The 19,543-nt window shown below is 41.5% G+C and overlaps 1 protein-coding gene and 1 long non-coding RNA gene across 8 annotated transcripts in view; one reads left to right on the forward strand and one right to left on the reverse strand.

Moving 5' to 3' along the window:
- Positions 1–28: 28 nt before the first annotated feature.
- LOC123466748 lies at positions 29–516 on the forward strand. The gene is made up of 2 exons (XR_006641508.1): positions 29–240; positions 302–516. It is a non-coding gene; the product is annotated as an uncharacterized LOC123466748 (long non-coding RNA).
- A 735-nt stretch (positions 517–1,251) lies between these two features.
- LOC116918771 (zinc finger protein 91) overlaps positions 1,252–19,543 on the reverse strand; it is a 111,025-nt gene continuing 92,733 nt past the window's right edge. For 5 of the 7 annotated variants that reach the window (XM_045166895.1, XM_032924533.2, XM_032924536.2 and 2 more), the window contains 5 exons: positions 12,931–13,115; positions 12,618–12,698; positions 10,651–10,807; positions 6,795–7,277; positions 1,252–5,231 (listed from right to left, as the gene is read on the reverse strand). In XM_045166895.1, coding sequence (XP_045022830.1) covers positions 4,195–5,231; positions 6,795–7,277; positions 10,651–10,807; positions 12,618–12,698; positions 12,931–13,115 — 1,943 coding nt within the window. In that variant the 3' untranslated portion in view covers positions 1,252–4,194. The remainder of the gene's footprint in view (positions 5,232–6,794; positions 7,278–10,650; positions 10,808–12,617; positions 12,699–12,930; positions 13,116–19,543) is intronic. The other 2 variants (XM_032924534.2, XM_045166897.1) reach the window with 2 other exon arrangements.

The raw sequence follows: 19,543 nt of genomic DNA on the forward strand, positions 1-19,543 counted from the left end.
AATGTGACACTTACGCAGTTTCAATCTTCCAAACAAACAGGTGACTCACAATTAATGAGGAGTGGAAAAACGTTGCAAATTTTCCTAATACTGGCCTGCTTCCTGGCGGGAAATGGGGAAGTGCAACAAATGAATGAGAACAATGCTCATGCTCCTTAATTCAATCTCGTTGCTCTTTCTTTGACACTTGGTCTGTTCGTCATATATGTAGGTCTACTCAAGACACTTTACACGAATGAGGTATTTCCTGTTGGCATTAAATATACTGATACGTCAAGCTGATACGATCTAAAAACTACAGAATTATGACGTACGGCTTGGTTGTTCCATCCATTACGTCGCAGGTGAACACAAACGCAGTGAAAAGACCAATGGAGAAGAACAAAAACTGGATTGTACGTCCCTCTCCTTTTTATTTCTTCCGAGTACTTAAAACATAATCTTTTCTTCAATCAAAATAACGACTACAGATGAAATACGATTAAAGGCGGCTCAAAATAAACTACGTTTCTTGTTTCTTTTATTTCTTTATCGCCACCCAGTGGAGTCTTGAAGAGGGGTAATAGTGATGGCTCTGTTACGACTGTTTGTGTGCATCATGGGAGGGCACAGGTACAAACATACAGGTAGCTCTACTCAATGCATCACTGATGGTGGTCTTTGTTGATGATAGGATCAGACTAAGGAGAATTCCAAGGGTGAAGTTATATTGATAATGCACGAGGGTAAAAAAAAAAAGAAAAAGAGGATCGAATGTGTCACATAGACTAGCAGAAGAATAGAAGAACCCCACTCAAAATGGCTGGCTGCTTTGAATACCAATAAGATGTGAGTTGGATGGTAGGCATTCGAAAGCAAGAGTGCAATGCATTTGGCTGTCTTTTGATTGAATCACAAATGGTAAGAGAGTGCCAGTTAAAAGTGGGGTGCTGTAACAGCATAAAAATCTGTTGTACGACTGGCAACATCCTTACACGGCACCACCCATAGCCGAACAGGAGGAAAAGAAATGCAATCAATGTGGGGAAAATGAATTCTACTTGTCTGTCAATGGAAAGAGAAATGTCACGACACTTAATCGAAAGTGAACCCTCCTTCCATCTGCGTTTCATTTGATTTATTATTTCTCTTTTTGATCTTTCATGGTGGCGTCAGAGTGATGGAATTCCTGTGCCAGATTTATGCAAAATAAAATGGCCTGATTCGTTCACTGCAATTCAATGGGAGAAAAAGGATTAAAGATTCACACACTTTTTTTTTTTTTCAATTTTCGTTTATTCCACTTGTCTTGTCAACTATTACACGGACACGATCAACGAGACAGACACAGTGAACAAAAAGATAAAAAATAATAAAATAAAAATTGCGCACAAAAATGGGGAGGGGCTAACGTATGTAGGAACACAGAGCCATAAGATTTTGATGAGAAAATGTTCATACTGTTTGTTGTTTTGTTTTTTTACCTTTTGTGGGCCACGATGTAACACAAGTCGACAAAAAGAGGGACAAACGGCTGTGTAGTGGAGGAAAAACAAAAAAATTGAAGACGTAACAGTGTTGTCGGCAGCTATCAAACACATCTTTTTTGGATGGCGGGGGGCAGGGAGAGAAAAAGATACATTTTTTTTTTAACGCAAGATTATGACACGAACGTAATACAAAGCTTTGAAAATGTCTTTTTTGTTTTTCCATTTTTCCCCGATGAAAAATGTACGTGAACATTGGGTTTTTGTCTCCTTCCAAGAGTTTACGAAAAGAACATGGCAACAGGCTTTTACTTTTTTTTTTTTTTTTTATATTTATAATAAACGGGACCATTTTTGTTTGTTTCCTTTCACGACGCACTTTCACGAATTTTTTGTTTGTTTTTTTCTAGTCTCGGCATTTGCTTTTTAGCATCATTTACATACACAATCAGTTACACCATCGAGATCCAGCTTCAAGCTCGCACGAATCAAATTGTGTCATATTTATTTTTTTTTTGTCAGACAGGAGAGGAGGGCAAAGAATTCGAAAACGTTAAGAAATAGACTTACTAGAATTTGAATCAATGGCTGCGCAATGGGCGTATTGGGGTAGCCATCAATCATTGGATTGGATGGGGAGAATGCGCCGATTCGAAACTGGGACGCGCAGGATTTTAAATCAATTTTTTTCTCATCCAACATAAAAGACACACAATTTGAGTTATGTGGACAGCACAATTCCACTAGTAATTTTTTTTCTTCTCATTTCAATTATAATATATAATACGACGAAAAGGTGAGGGACATATCCGAAACTGACGATCGCGATTGTGAAAGAAAAATTCCGCATTATTTTTTTCTTCACATAATTCAAATTTTTTCTTTTTTTTTTTTATTTATTGGCCTTGATATTTTAAGTGTACGTACGTATGTTTTTAATAGAGCTTTTATTTTTCTTTACCGGGAGACTAAACGAAAGTATTGGGCGTTATGAACGACTGAAACTATTTAAAATGGGAAATTCATTTTGAGATCCGCGCTAAATAAAGAAATTTTTAAAACTTTTTGTTCACGTCACCGGGAGAAGTTGAGTTTGAAGCAAAACTGAGGAAAAGGATGGGAAAAAAATAACAGGTAGTGTTAACTTATCATTGAATCGACGACTTATGTTTCTGTTTTTCTTTTACAAATCCTGGACTTCCATGATTGTCTCGGATAGGAAAAAAAAAAAGCGTTAGGATCGGAGTGGACAGCAGAGCAATTGTTGAACGAAGTTAAGTAAAATGTTTTAGAGAGGTGCCGTGAGAGGGAGCACAATCTCCGTCGGCATCTGATTACCAGCAAAGGCAAAGCAATTCAATCAGGCAGGGGTGGAGGAATCGATATACTTTACGTTAAAAGAATTGAAAATAAAAATTACTGATGATAATAGTAATAATAATAATGGCAATAATAATAATAACAAAAACAATTGACAATGTTCGAATAAGGGCTAGACTGTAGGATAAAATAGGTGCTCTATCGTCCGTCTCGTCAACAAGTAAAGTCTGCTTTCGTACAAAGAATATAGGCATAATGATTTCAAAGTGTGTCCGTCTACAAGTACCCGTCGTATCGCATTGGTCTGCCTGTTGGATTGAAACGTCCCTATCAAATGAGCCGAATTTTGGTGTTTTTCTTTTAAAGATCAGAGGCAGAGAGAGTAAACACCGGTCCTGTTCTTCTTTTGTTACGATACCAGTCTATGATTGGCAAAAAAAAAATGCCGATTGAATGAAAAAGGTTTGAAACCGTTTGGGACGTCATTATAAAAGGACAAGGGCCTTAAAACTTAACGCCATGCTTATGATATACAATTCACTGTTTTTTTGTTTTTGTTTTTGAAAAGATGCAATAGGAGAGTCGAGACATCTAGAGAGACCAGGATTTAGAAAAAAACAAACAAAAAAACACAGAAATATATCAGTTACACAAATAATCTAGCCATGACATCGGATAGTGGCCCGGTATAGGTACAAGTAAAGTATGATGAAACATAACATTTTTTTTTTTTTTTTAAAAGAGAACACACAACTCGGTTTCGTTTCAAAGAAATCAAATGATCTCCCCCCACCTTTTTTGTTGTTGTTGAAAACAGCATATTGTAGAAGCTGCTGGATGTCTTGGCAGACACGTTCTTCCTATCTTGTTCTCTTTGCTTTCATTCCGGAGGAAAACAGATTACATCGGCTTCCTCTTCCCTCCTAATGCAAACACACACACACAGACACGATTGAATCAACTTGGGGAGGACAGGGAATTGAAAAAAAAGAAAAGAAAAAGAAACAGTGGGATGAGAGAGACACTTTGAGTCAAGGCGCGACGAACGTGAGAGTTTTACCGCGAAACAAATAGACGATTATTACTATTAAATCTTATTTTTCTTCTTCTTTTCATTAGAAAAAAAAAAAAAAAAAAAATGTTCTTGAATTGACACTTTACAAAGGGACATTGAACCGTGCACGATTAGGTTTCGAGTTTGTTTTGTTTTGTTTCTTTCATTCCTTATTCAGGAAATTCGAAATCTTCACAACAAAAAAACGAGAAAATGATAAACAATAATGTGGGAAACAATACAATTTGAATACGTTTAAAAACATTTGCCTTTTTTTTTTTTTCCATTGAATTTTGTGCAGTTTTCTGATGTCTCTCGTTCCAAACTGGGACGACGTCAACAAACGACTTCGTATCAATGCGGAGTCTGCTGGTGTTGCTGTTGTTGCAAGTGATGTTGGCTGGTCTGCTGATGTTGGTGGTAGGCCGCCTGAGACGATAGGTGCTGGCCAACCAGATGGTGCTGAGATTGTTGTTGCTGTTGTTGCTGCTGCAAACTCTGCTGCTGATGATGTTGCTGCTGCTGCTGCTGGTGATGTTGCTGTTGCTGCTGCTGCTGCTGTTGTTGTTGCTGCTGCTGTTGCTGCTGCTGCTGCTGGAACTGTATTTGCTGCTGGTGGAGGTGTAGGGCCGGATGCGGCTGGCCAGGCAGAGCGAAACCCAGCGCTTGGTGCAGCCGGATGGCCTGTTCCAGCCTGGAGTCCGTGTAACCGACAGAAGCCGATGAATGGTGAATACCACTGCCGTGGCTATGGGCACCCGACGCCGACGCAGCGGCCAATCTCAAAACAGCTTCCACTCCGGCCGCTTGGAGGCGACGTGCCACGGCCGCTTCTTCGGCCGTCAGCGCCGCGCTGGAAGAGTCATCCTGTTCCATATCCACAGCACCATTGTTACCATTAGCTGCTGCAGCTGCTGCTGCTGCTGCCCCTCCCTGTTGTTGTTGTTGCTGCATGGCGTCGTTGAGTTGTTGCACTGACATGGCCGCCCCTTGGCCGAAACCAACTGATTGAGAAGAGCCCAAATTCATGGCCGATCCGGTGGCTGTTCGCCCCAACGATCCGCTCGGACTCGTCAGCCGATTGTTGTTGTTGTTCATGACACTGGCGTGAGCCGAAGACGGCCCTGTAGCCGGACTAGGAGCTGCAGCTACCGCGACAGCCGGACTGGCTCCCGTTCCAGTCGATGTGGCTTCAAGACCCGCGGCTCCGGCCGTGCCGTGTCCGGAATCAGCATCGGAATGATGACTCGTCGCGCCAGCCGAAGGGCCCGGTCCAGGTGAATCTCCTCGCTCTCGAAATCGCCGCTCGGCAGCCGCTCTCGACAGCATGTACTGGGCAGCAAATTGATGTTTCGGTTCCATGCGCATTTGTTCCATGTGAGTTAATAGGCCTAAAGATTTTGGTTTTTTTTAATTGAAAAACAAACAAAAAAAAGGTTAAACATGAAGGTAACACAGTCACTTGAAATTTAAAAAAACAAACAAAACACGACCAATAATAAAAAAGGGGGGAGAATTATTGATGGATGTACATCGCCGAGCGGAAACACACACGTAAACGTCGAGGTATATAAAGAAGAAGAAAGAAAAGGAGCAAAGTCAGCAGGTAAATCGTTCTGATGCATGTCCGTTGCGCCACTTAATTGAATCACACAAAAATGCCATTCGTAGCTGATTGCTAGTGGTAGTGCATTAGATTATACATAATAACAACTTGCCCGCCTTCACCATTTTCTAGTCTCTCCGTTGTGACGGTACACGTCCATGTCATCATTTCGAATATTTATTTGATGAAAAATAAAAAAAAAATAAAAAATATGTGTGTGTGTACATAATTTAGAGTAGACCGAAGAAGGAAACAGTCGGAAAGCCTTGCCTCGCTTCCCTTTCCCTTTCCCTATCTGTGTGTGTGTGTGTGTGTGTGTCTCAGTTTAAAAAGCGATTCGACCACAGGAACGAACCGGCAAGGCCAAAACATGATACATTATGCTGATTATGTAAATAGGCAGCCAAGGGAAGAAAACTCTTTGATAATATAGCGAGACACGGAGAAGCAGGAAGAGAACAAAAATTTTTTATTTTAAAAAAGGAGGGAAATATATTAAAGATTTTGAAATTGGCTCAACCATTTGATGGATAGACCCCACAAAAAAGTTTATGGGTTAACCAGTCCAGCGAGATTGACTGAACCACATGTGTTTTCATGTTCAATAAATTTAAAAAAATGAGAGAGAGAGGGCGACACAGAGTCAGCGTTTCAATCAATAAAGCCTTGATCATTTCAACTGAATTTTAGACGGACGAAAATTTACGATCGGCCCTTTTTCGTGTGACCGTGTAGTAATAACGAACGTTGTTACCCAGTCGGATGTGTGGTAGCCGCAATTTGTTTTTTTTTTGTTTTGTTTTTTGTTTCTCCATGTTTGACAGCAAACATGGCCGTCGGCGCGCGACGAATCATAGCTCACGTACGCATAATACAGCTGCCGCTATTATGAGAAACGCAAAGGCCAGTATGAAACGGCCATACAATGCGCACACACACACACAAAATAGGGCGGCCCAGCAAGTTCGTTTAAAAAAAAAATAATCTCTACAACTAAACCACAACAGAAGGGGTTTCATTCTTTCAGTTTGGCTATTTATTTATTTTTTTCATTTCCCCGATTGGAAAATGTGTTTTATTGACATTGGAACACAAGCAGCGCCCAACGAACGTCCATTGTGTTTCAATGGAAACCGGTCAAGCCTACCCCTTCATCCTCCCCTCTTATATTCCATTGGAAAAACAACAAGAAACAAAAAAACAAAACCGGTCCAACAGCCTTTGCTTGCAGCCATGCGTGAAAGAATAGCAGTTGCACAGGGTCTATTCGAAATTCGAGTCTACTCGCTTTTAAAATCGAAATCAAAATTGCGAAAAAAAAAAAGAAAGGAAGAGAGACTTCTCTTACCGGTTTCGTGTGGAAAGACAGCCGGACAGATGGAGCAGGGCCACATGCGCAGGGCGGAGGTGATGTGGGCCGTCTCCGGATGAGCGGCCAGATGTTTGCGCAGGCTGCCCTCGTTGACGTAGTGTTTGCCGCACACTGGACAGGCGTGCGTCGGTGCTCGGCGCTTGACGGCGCTGGGCGCCGGAGCCGAAACGGCCCATCCGCCACCTACGCCGCCCGTCAAACTGCCCAGGCCGTTGATCACGTCCGACGCGACGCCCAGGCCGCTCAGCGACGCCGACAGGCTGCTGCTACTGCTAATTTGCTGCTGCTGGTGCGCGTTCGATTGTTGTTGATGTTGTTGCGACGCCAGCAGAGACGACACCGACGCCGACTGTTGTTGCTGGTGGACGTGATGGGCCAGCGACGGAAGCAGACTGTGCTGATGGGGCATCAACATCGACGAGCCGGCCGAACTTTCGCTAGTCGCCGCCGATCCTTCGCCTATTTGCCGTTATCAAATGAAATCATTTCAATTCGAATTCAATTGGAATCAAATGTAGTTTCATTATCGCTGATTTGGTCACTCGATGCCCTAATCTCTGAACAGGCCGTCAATCTGCCGACCGACTGTACATCAAACGGAAAAACTAAGGCGCAATCGGCCGTCAATTTAACGTTGAAATAGGCGGCCGTATTGTGTTAAGGCGCAACAGTATACACAACGAAATATTGATCTCTTTCTCTTCTCTCTCTTTGCATTTCATTCGTTTCATTTCTGTGTGTGTGTGTGTGTGTGGCGACTTTTTACGTATACATCAAGAGAAAGAGAGATGATTCGAATGATTCATGTTGTGTAGCAGCACGCAGCCAATGGGGGAGGGCATTGTGTAAATAGCTCGGCGTGCTGAATTTGCGCAGCTATTTTCGTTCAAAAAGGGAATCACGACATCTGTTTGCCTATAGGCTGAAAAACCAAAGAAGAAGGAGGAAACGAAACGGAAAAATATATGTGTGTGCGTGTGCGTGTGTGTGTGTAAAAGAAAGAAGCGAGTTTTACAAGGGGAAAGGAGAAAGAGCTTAGAGAGCAAAAGAAATGGAATCAAAAGGGAGAAGAAGAAGAGGGGGGACGGAGGGGACTTTTTAATCAAGTTGTCGGAATGGACTGCCAGAGCGCAGAAAGAGAAATAAATAATAATAATAATAATAATAATAAAAATAAGAGAAAAACGGGGCGTCGCGACGCTTTCATCCGAGTAGACGCTAGCGACGCTTCCTCTTTTTTTTTTTTAACTTTTGCATTTCTTTTATTCCTTTTACGTAGTCTCATTCGATTTTTTTCATTTTCTTTACAGTCCCCCTTTTTCCATTTCATCACATGGAGAAACAAAAAAAAATTTAAAAACAAAACAAAACAAAAAAGGCCTTTTTTTGTCTAGCCCCTTTTTGCCGGTTGGGTCGCATTGATTTCTTCCTTTCAAGAAACAAAATTTAAAAGATTGTCACGACGCCGACGCTGCTCTCTTACACCCTTTCCTATTCACGCTAAACTACATACATTTTTATTCTAGTTATTTATTTAGCATATTTTTGTCGAGCGCCATTAGCGTCCAAACGAGTGAGACACAAAGGATTGAATAATTGCGATTAAAAACGCAATTCTTTCGCGACGCTATCGCACTCAGTCGGATTGCAATCAGTCCGACCTCTTTGTGTAGTCTAGTAGCGCCCCATCAGCACAAAAAAAAACCGGTTTCTCTTTTTGTTTTGTTTTGTTTTCTTTTTCACTTGCTCCCAATTTGAAATTGAACATCTCGCGCGCCTACGATACACAGCCCCCCCCCCCAGGTTGTTACCTAATATATCTACCTGAGAGTATTCGTTCTATCCTTATACACATTTTGCCTTTTGTTTTCTTTTTCTTATTCTCTGATTATCTCTCTCACTTGTTCTTTTTAATACTTCCCTTCTTCACTTTCCTCCCTAACCCTGGAGAGGGCAACTCTGGCTGGCGTCGAACAGAGCGCGCTATATTTATACACATACACAGTATATATACATGTGTAGTTGCTACGGCATCAATTCATTATCTACGGCTTCCATCTCCCTATTTCGCTGTGTGTGTTGGCTGATGAACGAGGAGACCTATGCCTACACGACTCGCATTTTCTACGACATAACAAAAAACATGGGGGGAACACAACAAAAAAAGAGGCAAGTTTTTACTGGATACTCCCAGTCAGCCAACCAGAGCTTTTCTTTCAAACGCTTCCCAAATGTTTTCGCTTCTTTTACAATAGAAAGAAAAATATATAATAAAAGGAGGAGAGTTTTCAAAACAAAATGTTACACAATGCGGACTTTAAAAACAAAACAACGTAAGCTTCTCATTTCGGCTACGTACAATGCTCGTTAAATCAAATTGAATTAAAAAAAAAATCCCGTTTTTTATTTTTCTTCTTTTGTTTTTAAAGGGATGGGATCTACTTAGTCCAGTCATTTTTATCCACTTTAATGATGAAATTAAGGGAAAGAAAAAACGGTTTGAATATCGACAGGGTTTCTTTGCCCTAGACGTCATCCATGCCTAATCTGATTCTTGTTTGTTTAGACCCTTTTTTGTTTGGACGCAGGGGAAGACACGCCATGGATATAATACCCCACCCCGCAAAAGAATAAAAAAGAAAAAAGAAAATGAAAACATGAAAAACAAGACCGCACATGTATGGCCACATCAGACGGCACCGATGTCGCCACTGAATGTCGATGTAAAAAAACGGACATTGTAACAGACACAGTTGGCAGTTATCGTCGTCCCTTTTCGAGCTTCAGAGAGTTCCAACCCCAATCCCTTTATTCGTTTTGTCCGGACATTAGTCAATCAATCCTTCAGTTTTTGTTTTTACAGCTGAAGGTAAAAATTGAAGTCGCCTATTACGCGTCTCAAAGTCGCCATTGTCTTTGACTTCGCCTAGGTCCAAACACATTTCGATCGTTACACACAAGCGACTAAGCGGGCCGACGGTAAATGACTGCTAACGACCGAGTATACAATCGTGCAGACCGCTGTCGTTATTACCATAAGCGTGCGATTTTTTTTTCTTTTTTTATTATTATTATTATTTTCAAAGTTACACAACTCGACTCGCCCTGCAACATTTCGTCTTTGACTGGGAAGAAAAAGGGACATCTCGGATGTATGCCCTCGAGCATTTTATGCGCAAAATTACAACAACAGCAGCAAAAAAAATGCTTCATTGACGACTGGGTCCTCTTTTCATGTCAAATGAAATGAGGGCGAAAGAAGAAGAAGAAGAAGAAGAGACATCAGGCAGAAAAGCGAAGGCATCAAGGCAAGACGTTTAGGTACAATTCAATTATGCAGATTCTTATTCGTCCCGATTGCTTTTTTGGCGGTGTATTTAGCCACCGACCCATCCGTCCTCCCGCCCTTTTTTTGCTTTTTAACTTTATCTTTATTTTGTGTCTTCTCGTAGTCTTACTCCTACACACGCGCGCGCTCTTTGGTCCGTCGCCGCTTTCAAAATGGAATCAATCAGATTTCTTTCTCCTTTCTTTTCCGGTCAATTAAATAGCCGAGAGACGTTCGAAAATGACATTTTCAAAATGTCTACCCTCGCCTACCCTAACCCTCCCCTGGTGACGTGGATAATGTAGTCACTACGTGCGTAGGCTGAACAAGTGCATTCGATCTAGCGCCATTTATTCATCGGCCTCCTCCTCCTCCCCTCCCGCAAATAAAACAAATGCTGACACACACACACACACACACACACAAGAAAAGGGCGAACGTGTTCCAATTTCTTTTTTTTTTTTAAGACCCCGAGAGAAGATTCAAAAAGAAAAATTTGTTTACATTTCTTACCGGTCATGGAGGACGTGCCGGCCGAAGCGGCGGCCACAACGTCTTTGTGAACGTGTTTCATGTGTTCCATGAGGGCCTCGTTGCCGAGGAAGAGCTTGTGGCACAGAGAACAGCAGGTCGTGTTGGGTCCGCCAATCAGGGCCGCGTGCTGCACATCAAACGGACGAGCAAATCATTGAGAAATAAAAGAGATGAATGAATGAATGAAACGTTTGGTCATCTTTTATACAAAGAAGAAACTAATATAAGATGCTCATTGAGTCCCTGTTTGGATCATAACAGGCATACAACTAAACGTATACAAACTGTCTGTAGTAGACCTTTCAATACGTTCCATGTAGACAACATAGAAAGTACGTGAAAATTGGGGCATGCACTAATCAATCTACCGACTACATTATACGTCAAAGTACAAAAAAACAAAACAAAACTGAATTCATTTGATAGAAAACAATAGGGACTTTATAGGACTTGATTACTAGTAGGCCTATGGGAATCGTCAGAAAGATAAAGAAATGATCGGGGTAGAGCGGGGTAGAGCGGGGCAAAGGTCTGGAAAAAAATAAAAATGTACACACCCCCACAGAACAGACGCAACGCGTATGGGAGAGGGAAACAGTTTCGTTAGGCCTATGGGAGAGCGGCGTCAACGGCGTCGCTTCCCATCCCTCATTTTTTGTTGGTTGGCTTCTTTCTTTTTTTTTTTCTCTCTTCCCCATTCTTTTTTATTTAATGGACTGAGTGGCTCAGCCCTAAAAAAGAAGAGAGGTTTAAAAAAAAATAATAATAAAAATTGATTTATTGCATTTCCCCTCGCCAGGCGTGTGGGGTCGGATGCGTGGGCCGGAGAGGAGGAAATAAAACGTTCGTGATAGTTGAAAAAAAAAAGAATGAACAAAACAAAAAGGAGGGAGGAAGGGATAAAAAAAAAGGAGGGGAGAGATGAGAAAAAATGGGAGGGAACAATAACAGCAGGCAGGGCTGATGACGTCGGTCGAATAGGAAAAAATAAAAGTGGGGAGGACATAAAAAAAGAGAGAAAAATATTTAAAAGAATATAATACAAGAGAGAGAAAGAAAGAGAAATAAAAAAAGGAAGTCTCATCATAAAAATGGGGCCGCCATTGCTGGCGCGCTGGTGGTAGATAGGGAGGGGAGGGTGGAGCGTTCCGCTTCCGCTCTCTGCCCATATCCTGGGCGCCATTGGCCCACCACCACCCCCCCCCTAGAGCAGCCTGTGTTTAGACTCTTTTTCTCTCCAACATTGCATTTCTATATATTTATTTGATGCATGATAAAAACTCCTCCCATCTTTTTTTTTTCCCCCTCCCTCTCTCTACTACCTCCTCTGCCAGGATAACTAAGTAATAAGGGAAGATGGAGAGGCAAGACAGTGAATAACTTATTTCTTCCGCTTTTTTCCCCCTCCCCTGATTATTTAACTGATGATTTCTTTTTGTTACGTTCTCTTAATTCCGTCTCACTTTTTCTGCCTCTCGGAATTTGAAAAAACAAAACAAAAGTAGAGCACTAGAACGTTGTGTGTTGAAAGCAGAAACGAATATTATGATAAGGGCGGGTTTGCACACAAGACGCGCGTAGAAAAGAGAAGAGCTCAAATAAAAACGAGGGGAGCAAAGAAGGCAAAGAAAAATCAATGTTGCTGCTACTAGGACGACCAAGTCTACACTTTTAAAGCTACTAGACAATGTGTAAAAAGTTAAGAGGCGATAGATGCTGTATACCAAAGTCAAAACTCTAAATAACAAAGAAAAGGATGTAACAACGGGAGCGAAAGAGTCTAAAAAAATATGAGAGAGGAACTTTGAGGGATTTCGGCGAGCGCCGCAACATTAAAAAAGGAATGTCTAATTTGCATATAATTTTCTCCTTTTCGAGAGAACTAATCGGAACTAAAAAAAAAAACAAACAAAACCCAATGGATTGGGGCAACGAACCATTCGACACTGTGGCGAATGTCGTCGCGATTCAGAGTCTTCCTCCAACGAAGAATTCAAACCGCAACGACTCTTTTTCGACTATCAATTGGTTTCACGGCGTAGGGGGTAGGTGGAGGGGCAACACACACACATAAAAGACGAGACAAAGACACGAACAACGAAAGCTAACGTCAATTAACAATGAACGAATAGACAAATCACTTGAAAATCGGATGCGCCAACGAATCAACGGGCGAGAAATTATATTCAAATTTCATAAAAATGAGGAGTGAAAAAAAAACAAAAAACAAAAAACAAAAAGTTTGATTACCTTGGCCGTGTGGGTGCGCAGAGAGGACTCGGTGGCGAAGCCTTTGCCGCATATGGCGCACTGAAACGGCCTGTTCTTGGCCCGCTCCAGCTGGGCATCGTGATTGCGAAGGTGTTGCTGCAAATTCGACAGCTGGATGAAGGCTCGTCCGCATTCCGGCACGTGGCAACGGTAAGGTCTTTCACCTGAATCGAGAGGCACCCAAAAAAAAACAAAGAACAGATTTGAAATTTTTGAATCAAAACAAAAAGACATTTGAAAAGAATAAGCCGCCACGAAAAGAAAAGCGGAAGGGTATTAGTCAAAATGAAGAAAGAAAGACACGAAAAAAGGGGGCAGCCATCATTGACACACGAGTACATTATTCATCGTCAGAAGCGGCTTCACAGCTTCCGTTTTCTTGCGCTGCTTTTAAATGTCGTCCGCCTCCCCCACCCCACCAAACTTTTTCTTTTTCTTTTAAAGAGCAAAGACGATTCACCCATCATCAAATGCAGATGATGGGAACGTTAGCAGCCGGTTTTTTTCCCCCCACCCAACTGGCAAAGAAAGAATCAAAAATAAACAAATGAGAAGACAATAGTTGGCTCATTTTCTGGGAAAATATGATTCGTCAAACCATTAAAATCACATTTTTTTTTTCTGATTGTAAAAGGAAAATGAAATTCAAAATGAGGAGGGTGGCCGATAGCGATACACAATCATTTTTGACTTGAGGGAGGGCCGTGTTTTGCTGCACATATGACGGAGAGGTGAAGACGTCCAGCGCATGCTAATGAGAGCCACTTGGGGGCCGCTCTCTTTTTTTTATTTCATTTCTGACGTCCCTAGGCTGTGCGTTAATTATGAAAGCCGCGACGATACAGAGCGAACACAAGTTTTTGCAGCCGTTCCCAGTTTTCTTTCCCCCCTTTTTTCTCTCGACAACACATTTAGAACAAATAAAATTGAATTAAATTATTCGTACAGACATCGAATCATTTCGACTTGACATCAGGGCGTACTGTATACACGTCTTTGGGATATGCAGATTCGTATTTTTGTGTGGCTGTTGCTTCCCTTCGTTTGAAACATTTCTTATTACTCGCCAATCTCATCGGCCACATCGTATAGATTCGAAATCTATCGAACTCTTTTGCGTCCATGTCCAGGATCGGCGGCGGACGAGGGCGACATGAGCACGACTTTTCATTTGACACTTTGATTTGTTGTTGTTGTTGTTCTTATTCAAATTTAGGGGGGGGGTGCGGACGATAAAGAATGAAAAATTAAACATCACGTTTGTTCATTACGAACAAAGCCAATCAAGCGCCATGACTTTGTGATTTGCTCGCGTACGTATCTCCTCACAACGAAAACAAGATTTAAAAAATATTTGAATTATAATTGGCATCGCTCTCCCTCTGTGCTCGTAATAAATTTTTATTTTTCAAAAAATCGTATAGGTGTCTGTTACCAAAGTCAAAGAAATTAAAAAAATAAAACATGGCCGTTTCCATTCTTTTAAATCCACGGCTGAGAGACATATACGCAACTAAACGTGTCCATTGCGTATGGAAATGTTTCGATGACGTGGCACTATCGGAAGAGAAAGAAAACGGGGGGACGCCGACGAAGAAGAGAAAAAAAAAATGCAAAGCAGAAAATGCCTCTGTCCTCTTGCTCATCTGCATATCGGGAGGGGGCCATCGAGACATGAGTCGACCAGACCTCCTGGCTCCCCATTTGATCGACTCTCTTTCCTCTCTCTCTGATCATTTTTGAGCTTGGCTTTGATTTCACACGGTCATCGCAATGTGGGACCGAAGGCGCCCGGAGCAAACTGAATCGCACAAGAGGGAAAAAACAAAATCCAATCGGTGGAACACGCAACAATCCGTTGCTATTCTTTTTAAGAGCAGTAAACTTGTATAGCGGACAAACCGGTCGAGCCGGCGATGATGCAACAGAAATAAAATTGAAAAAAATTGAATAGACCGAGCTCGTCATTGATTGAAAGGCGGCCAAAGAATAGCGACAATGTTTCACAGTTGGGGCTATAGACATAAAACTACACGTAGATTATCTGCATGTACGCATCGCATTTGCATACGGTGATGACGACGATCGAATTGCCTCTCCCCCCATTATTTTTTTTATTATTATCTCGATTTGTCGTCAATAGAAAAAGAACTGGTTTTACGCCGAGATGTCCCCCCCCCCCTCTTCTACCCTTCGCTATAACTCCCAGCCCCCTTTTTTTTATTTTCAAATACAACTGTAAAGCCTACGATGACCAAAGAGCCGAACAGCGTAGAAGCAGAGATTATCAGTCACCCAGTAAACTATAAAGAAATAAAAAAAGCTAAACAAAGAAATAAATAATAATAATAAAATATCTGTCTGTGTTAAGAGGGGGGCTGGACGGGGGTGTAGTTGGCCAGCTGGACGAGACGGAATGAAAATAGACGCTGAAGAATCACGTGACCTACTGGTACATGCGTGCCGTTAACCGATGAATATACAACGAACGATGTGAAATACTTTAAATATTTAGAAAAATGTTGATGAAAAAGAAAAAAGGAAGAGGATTATTCGTTGGCAGCGACGGATTTCCTGCGGCTCAAGCGCCAAATGGCGTCCATCTTCTTGTTTGATCCCCACTTTTATTTGGTTTTTTATTTTAAATTTAGATTTCCTTAATTCAACAGACGTTATCCGGAAACAGCACTCGTTTCCCCCCCGCTTTTAAGCGCAACATCGAAGCTGGCTGAGCGATTCTTTCACGACTTAGTACGGACAGAGTGCAAGAGCCAAAAAAAGAGACGAAGACAAGGAGAAGAAGCTTCTTTTCACGACAATCGGCCATCGTCACGAACTCTTCCCCCCCCCCTCCTAGAACGAAAGAGGTTTTTGTTGATTGATTCAGGCCGTCGTCCTTTTCAAGTCTTTATTTGTACGTATATCCAAGCGCCGAAATGTTTATAATCCGTCCTTTTCACTCGATTCCTAATTCTGCTTGTGACTTGTTTCGTGAAAATAAAAAAAAAAAGAAACAAAGCAGCTGGTTTTTTAAAAAAGAAATTCTATTTAGTATGTGACTGCGTGTGTTTTTTATTTTTATTTTTCGTATCAGGACGACGACGCTCGGCAACCCAGCCTCCTTTTGCTTGGAGGTTTTGCGGAGATATGAAAAGAGACGAAACGACGCGCATGCACAAACGAAAATGGGAGGAAAACGAACGAGACGAAGAAAGAAAAAAATGTTGCAACGGCGCGCGCGACGCTAGTCCATTAACTATCGATAATCTTTTGAAATATTCAGATTTCATGCATTCCAAATTATTCGCCCCCCCCCCCCAACGTTATATTTAAAAAACAAACTCTCGTAACAACAAACAAGAGAAAGAGAAACATTTTGTAGCAGAGCAAATCTACTGCCGTGCACGCTGGATGGACTACAAACATCAACTGGCATTCAATAAATGATGGCTGTGCGTAAAAGCGTGTGGCACAAAACTCGAGGAGCGCTTTTTATACTCGCGACCTTTGCCCTTTTGTCCCGATGTTAAGCAAAACACGAGAAAGGCAATCGTCTTTCAAACGATTCAGTCCAAAGTGAGTGTATCACAACATCTAAAAGGTCCTGCAACTTTCCCGAAAGAGCCCACGGTCGCATTAAACAATGCATGTCCGTCTGCACACAGATACACATGTCTCCTATAAATGAATTGATTCGGAAAACTTAACGACCGACGATAGACGTGTCAACGGCACTTTCAAAGAGACGCAGCGGATGAACAGTATAAAAAAAATACACAGTGGGAGGGAGTCTCTTCTTTTCCTCGTTCGTCTCTGCTTTTCAATTTGTGGAGAAGCAAAAAGAAAAGGCAAAAGCTAAAAAGCTGCAGAGAGGAAAAAAAAAAAGAAAAAATAATAAGCCGATTGGCTCTGGAAAGAGGGGTGGCGTCGTCGAGCACGCGCACACACTAGAACATCAATCCGTAACAAATGAGAAACGGGCGTCGCTTTTTTTTTTCTATTCTATTCTCCATTTTTTTATTTATTTTAAACGATTATTTTAAATTCAAATTCTTATTTCTGTGAGGGGATTTGATTTTTGTTTCCCCGAGCGTGCCACGTCATCGACGTCGGATTTAGGGCGTTCCGCGGACGATTCAGAGTAGACGTCAATAATAATTTTGGAAAAAATGTCAAAGTCGAGTCATGGGAGTGACAGAAATTCGGGTCTGCTCGTCGCAGTTCATCACAACAGTCGAGGTCTTAGAAAGAAAAAAAAAACAAGGCGCTTGAACGGTCAGCCGTTTTTGCGTGTTGCGAAGTAACAGACGTATCGAATGGAAAGTTCTTGACGCACGGCACTGAATAAAGGGCACAAAACAGGAGCCAAGGAAGAGAAACGGACGAAAACACATTCATTTTGATTAGGGAAAAAGGCCGATTCTTTATGCACGAGTCGTCCCTCTTACAATTCACTCTCTATACACTAAACATAAGGCTTTTGTTCCGTCTTCTGCTACTCTGACTTTTTTCTATCCTTCTACCCATTTTTTTCTTCTTCTTCTTCTTCTTTTTTCTTTTTTCTTTTTAATTATCATTTTCGCCCGGGCTCCCCAACTCGTTTTCTGGTATTGACGGCCGGAAAAAAAGAGAAAAGAAAAAGAGTCGCCATCGTCGTCGTTTCTTCTTTTCTTCGCCCCTTCCATTCCTATTAGAACAAGTCACCGTGTGCTTGCGTGTGATTAGGTTCATTTTGGCGCGGCCAAGCGAACGAAAAGATGGCTGCCTTTATCTTTTCAATTAGAAAAGAAAAAAAAAACAACAAACAAAGAGGCACTTTTAACTCAAATTGTCAAACTATAATGGCCCAGTCCACATGTATAGCCAATCAACGGCCAACAGTTTTCTTTCTCCCCTCCCCCCTTTCAACATTAAGAAATGAAATTAATTGCGATAAAGAGCAAAGCCAAATCTTTAACAGAAGAAATAAAAAAATCTATGTCTTGCCAATCGGATTTCATCGGTTTTTACGGCCGAAGCGGCACGCCCTGGCCGTTCGTCGGCGTGACGACTGCGACAGGTTCCAGATGGCGGACTGAAACGTGACACGAACCGTGATTTGACATGACTTTGAACACAAAATGTCATTTGCAGTCAGCTGGAGACGGGCTCCCAGGAGAAAAAAAAATTTAAAATTGTGGAACACCCTGTAAGAGTTAGGCCTATACAACCCGACCGTTTGGCGCGCCAGTACGTAACATCATTCACGCTTTTCATCATTCAGAAATTGATTGACAATTTTTTTTATTTCCCTTTATTTAAACTGATTTTAACCTGATTGTCTTACGGCCCTGTTTCTACGTTAGGCTACTCGTAATATTATTGAAGTGCGAGCGCATGTACGCGTAGCGCTAAGAGGGCGCCAATCAAAGGGGCGAAATGAATTTGGCAATGACGCGATAAAAGGGAAGAAGACGGTTCATTACAAATCATTTGATGTCGTCATCCACCATAACAAATGACAAAAATTCAGACGGAAAGCGTTACGAAACATCAGCGGAAAGTCAAACAAATTGAAATGGATTCCTCTACTTTATCCGATATCTTGACATTTTACTTTGAAACAAAAAAATATAGAAACAAAAACGAGGTAATAAAAACGAATCCAATCATCATCGCAATGCTCTGGGAAAGCAGAGAGAGAGAGAGAGAGACGGGGGAGGGAAGCTAACGAAGTTACGAGACCGGGGAAAGGTAAGACGACCGCACCACCAAATACCGACCCTCATTAGTCATGGCTGATGTTATAGACCGGCAAGAAAACGAACGTGTAAACAACACGGCAGGCAAAAACAAAAGCCAAACGTGTTGCGTTTCTTTTTTCATTTTCTGAACAAAATCCTCCCCTCATCCAATTTTTCCTTCTTCGTTTCGTCGAGGTAACAGGTAGAAGAAAACTAACCGTATCATTCAGCCTGGTGTGCATTCGACTTTAATTGGCGAAATGAAACCGAGCACGACGAGACATCCAAAAACAAAACAACTCCCCACCTCATTAGACAACTGCTACTACCTTCTTTTGCACTCGTTATCCATTTTTCCCTTTCTAATTCGCAGGTATCTTTATTTGAAAGGGGAGAAATTCCGGTAGTGCGGATCTCGCGAGTCAATGTCAACAAACAAAAATAATAAACGTTGAAAAAAAAATTTAAATTCAAATGGGACAGATTAAAAAAAATCATTTAAATATTTTTTTTTTTTTTGGGTAGAATATAAAACCAACAATATCGTAAAATAGAACAAGAAAGAAAAAAAAAACGAGAGAAAGAGAACGTGCCGAAATGACAACAGCCAAGAGGTGTGGCACTATATCAGTTCCCTTTTTTTTTCTCTTTTACAGATTAAACCGAGAAATAAAAAACCCCAAAAGACAGGGGAAAAAAAAAGGGGCACTTTAACAATGAAAGATCCCCCAATCTCCATGATATAGTAATAGCAGTAGTCCAAGTAGCACAAACCAGTAGTGTTTGATAGTAAAAATAAAAAGGGCGATGCCCCTGATGCAATGCGTAAAAGGTGAGAAAGAAAAAAGGAAAAAAAAAAGAGCGTCTTT

This window comes from Daphnia magna, unplaced genomic scaffold (assembly GCF_020631705.1).
Source record: "Daphnia magna isolate NIES unplaced genomic scaffold, ASM2063170v1.1 Dm_contigs114, whole genome shotgun sequence".
NCBI lineage: Eukaryota > Metazoa > Arthropoda > Branchiopoda > Diplostraca > Daphniidae > Daphnia > Daphnia magna.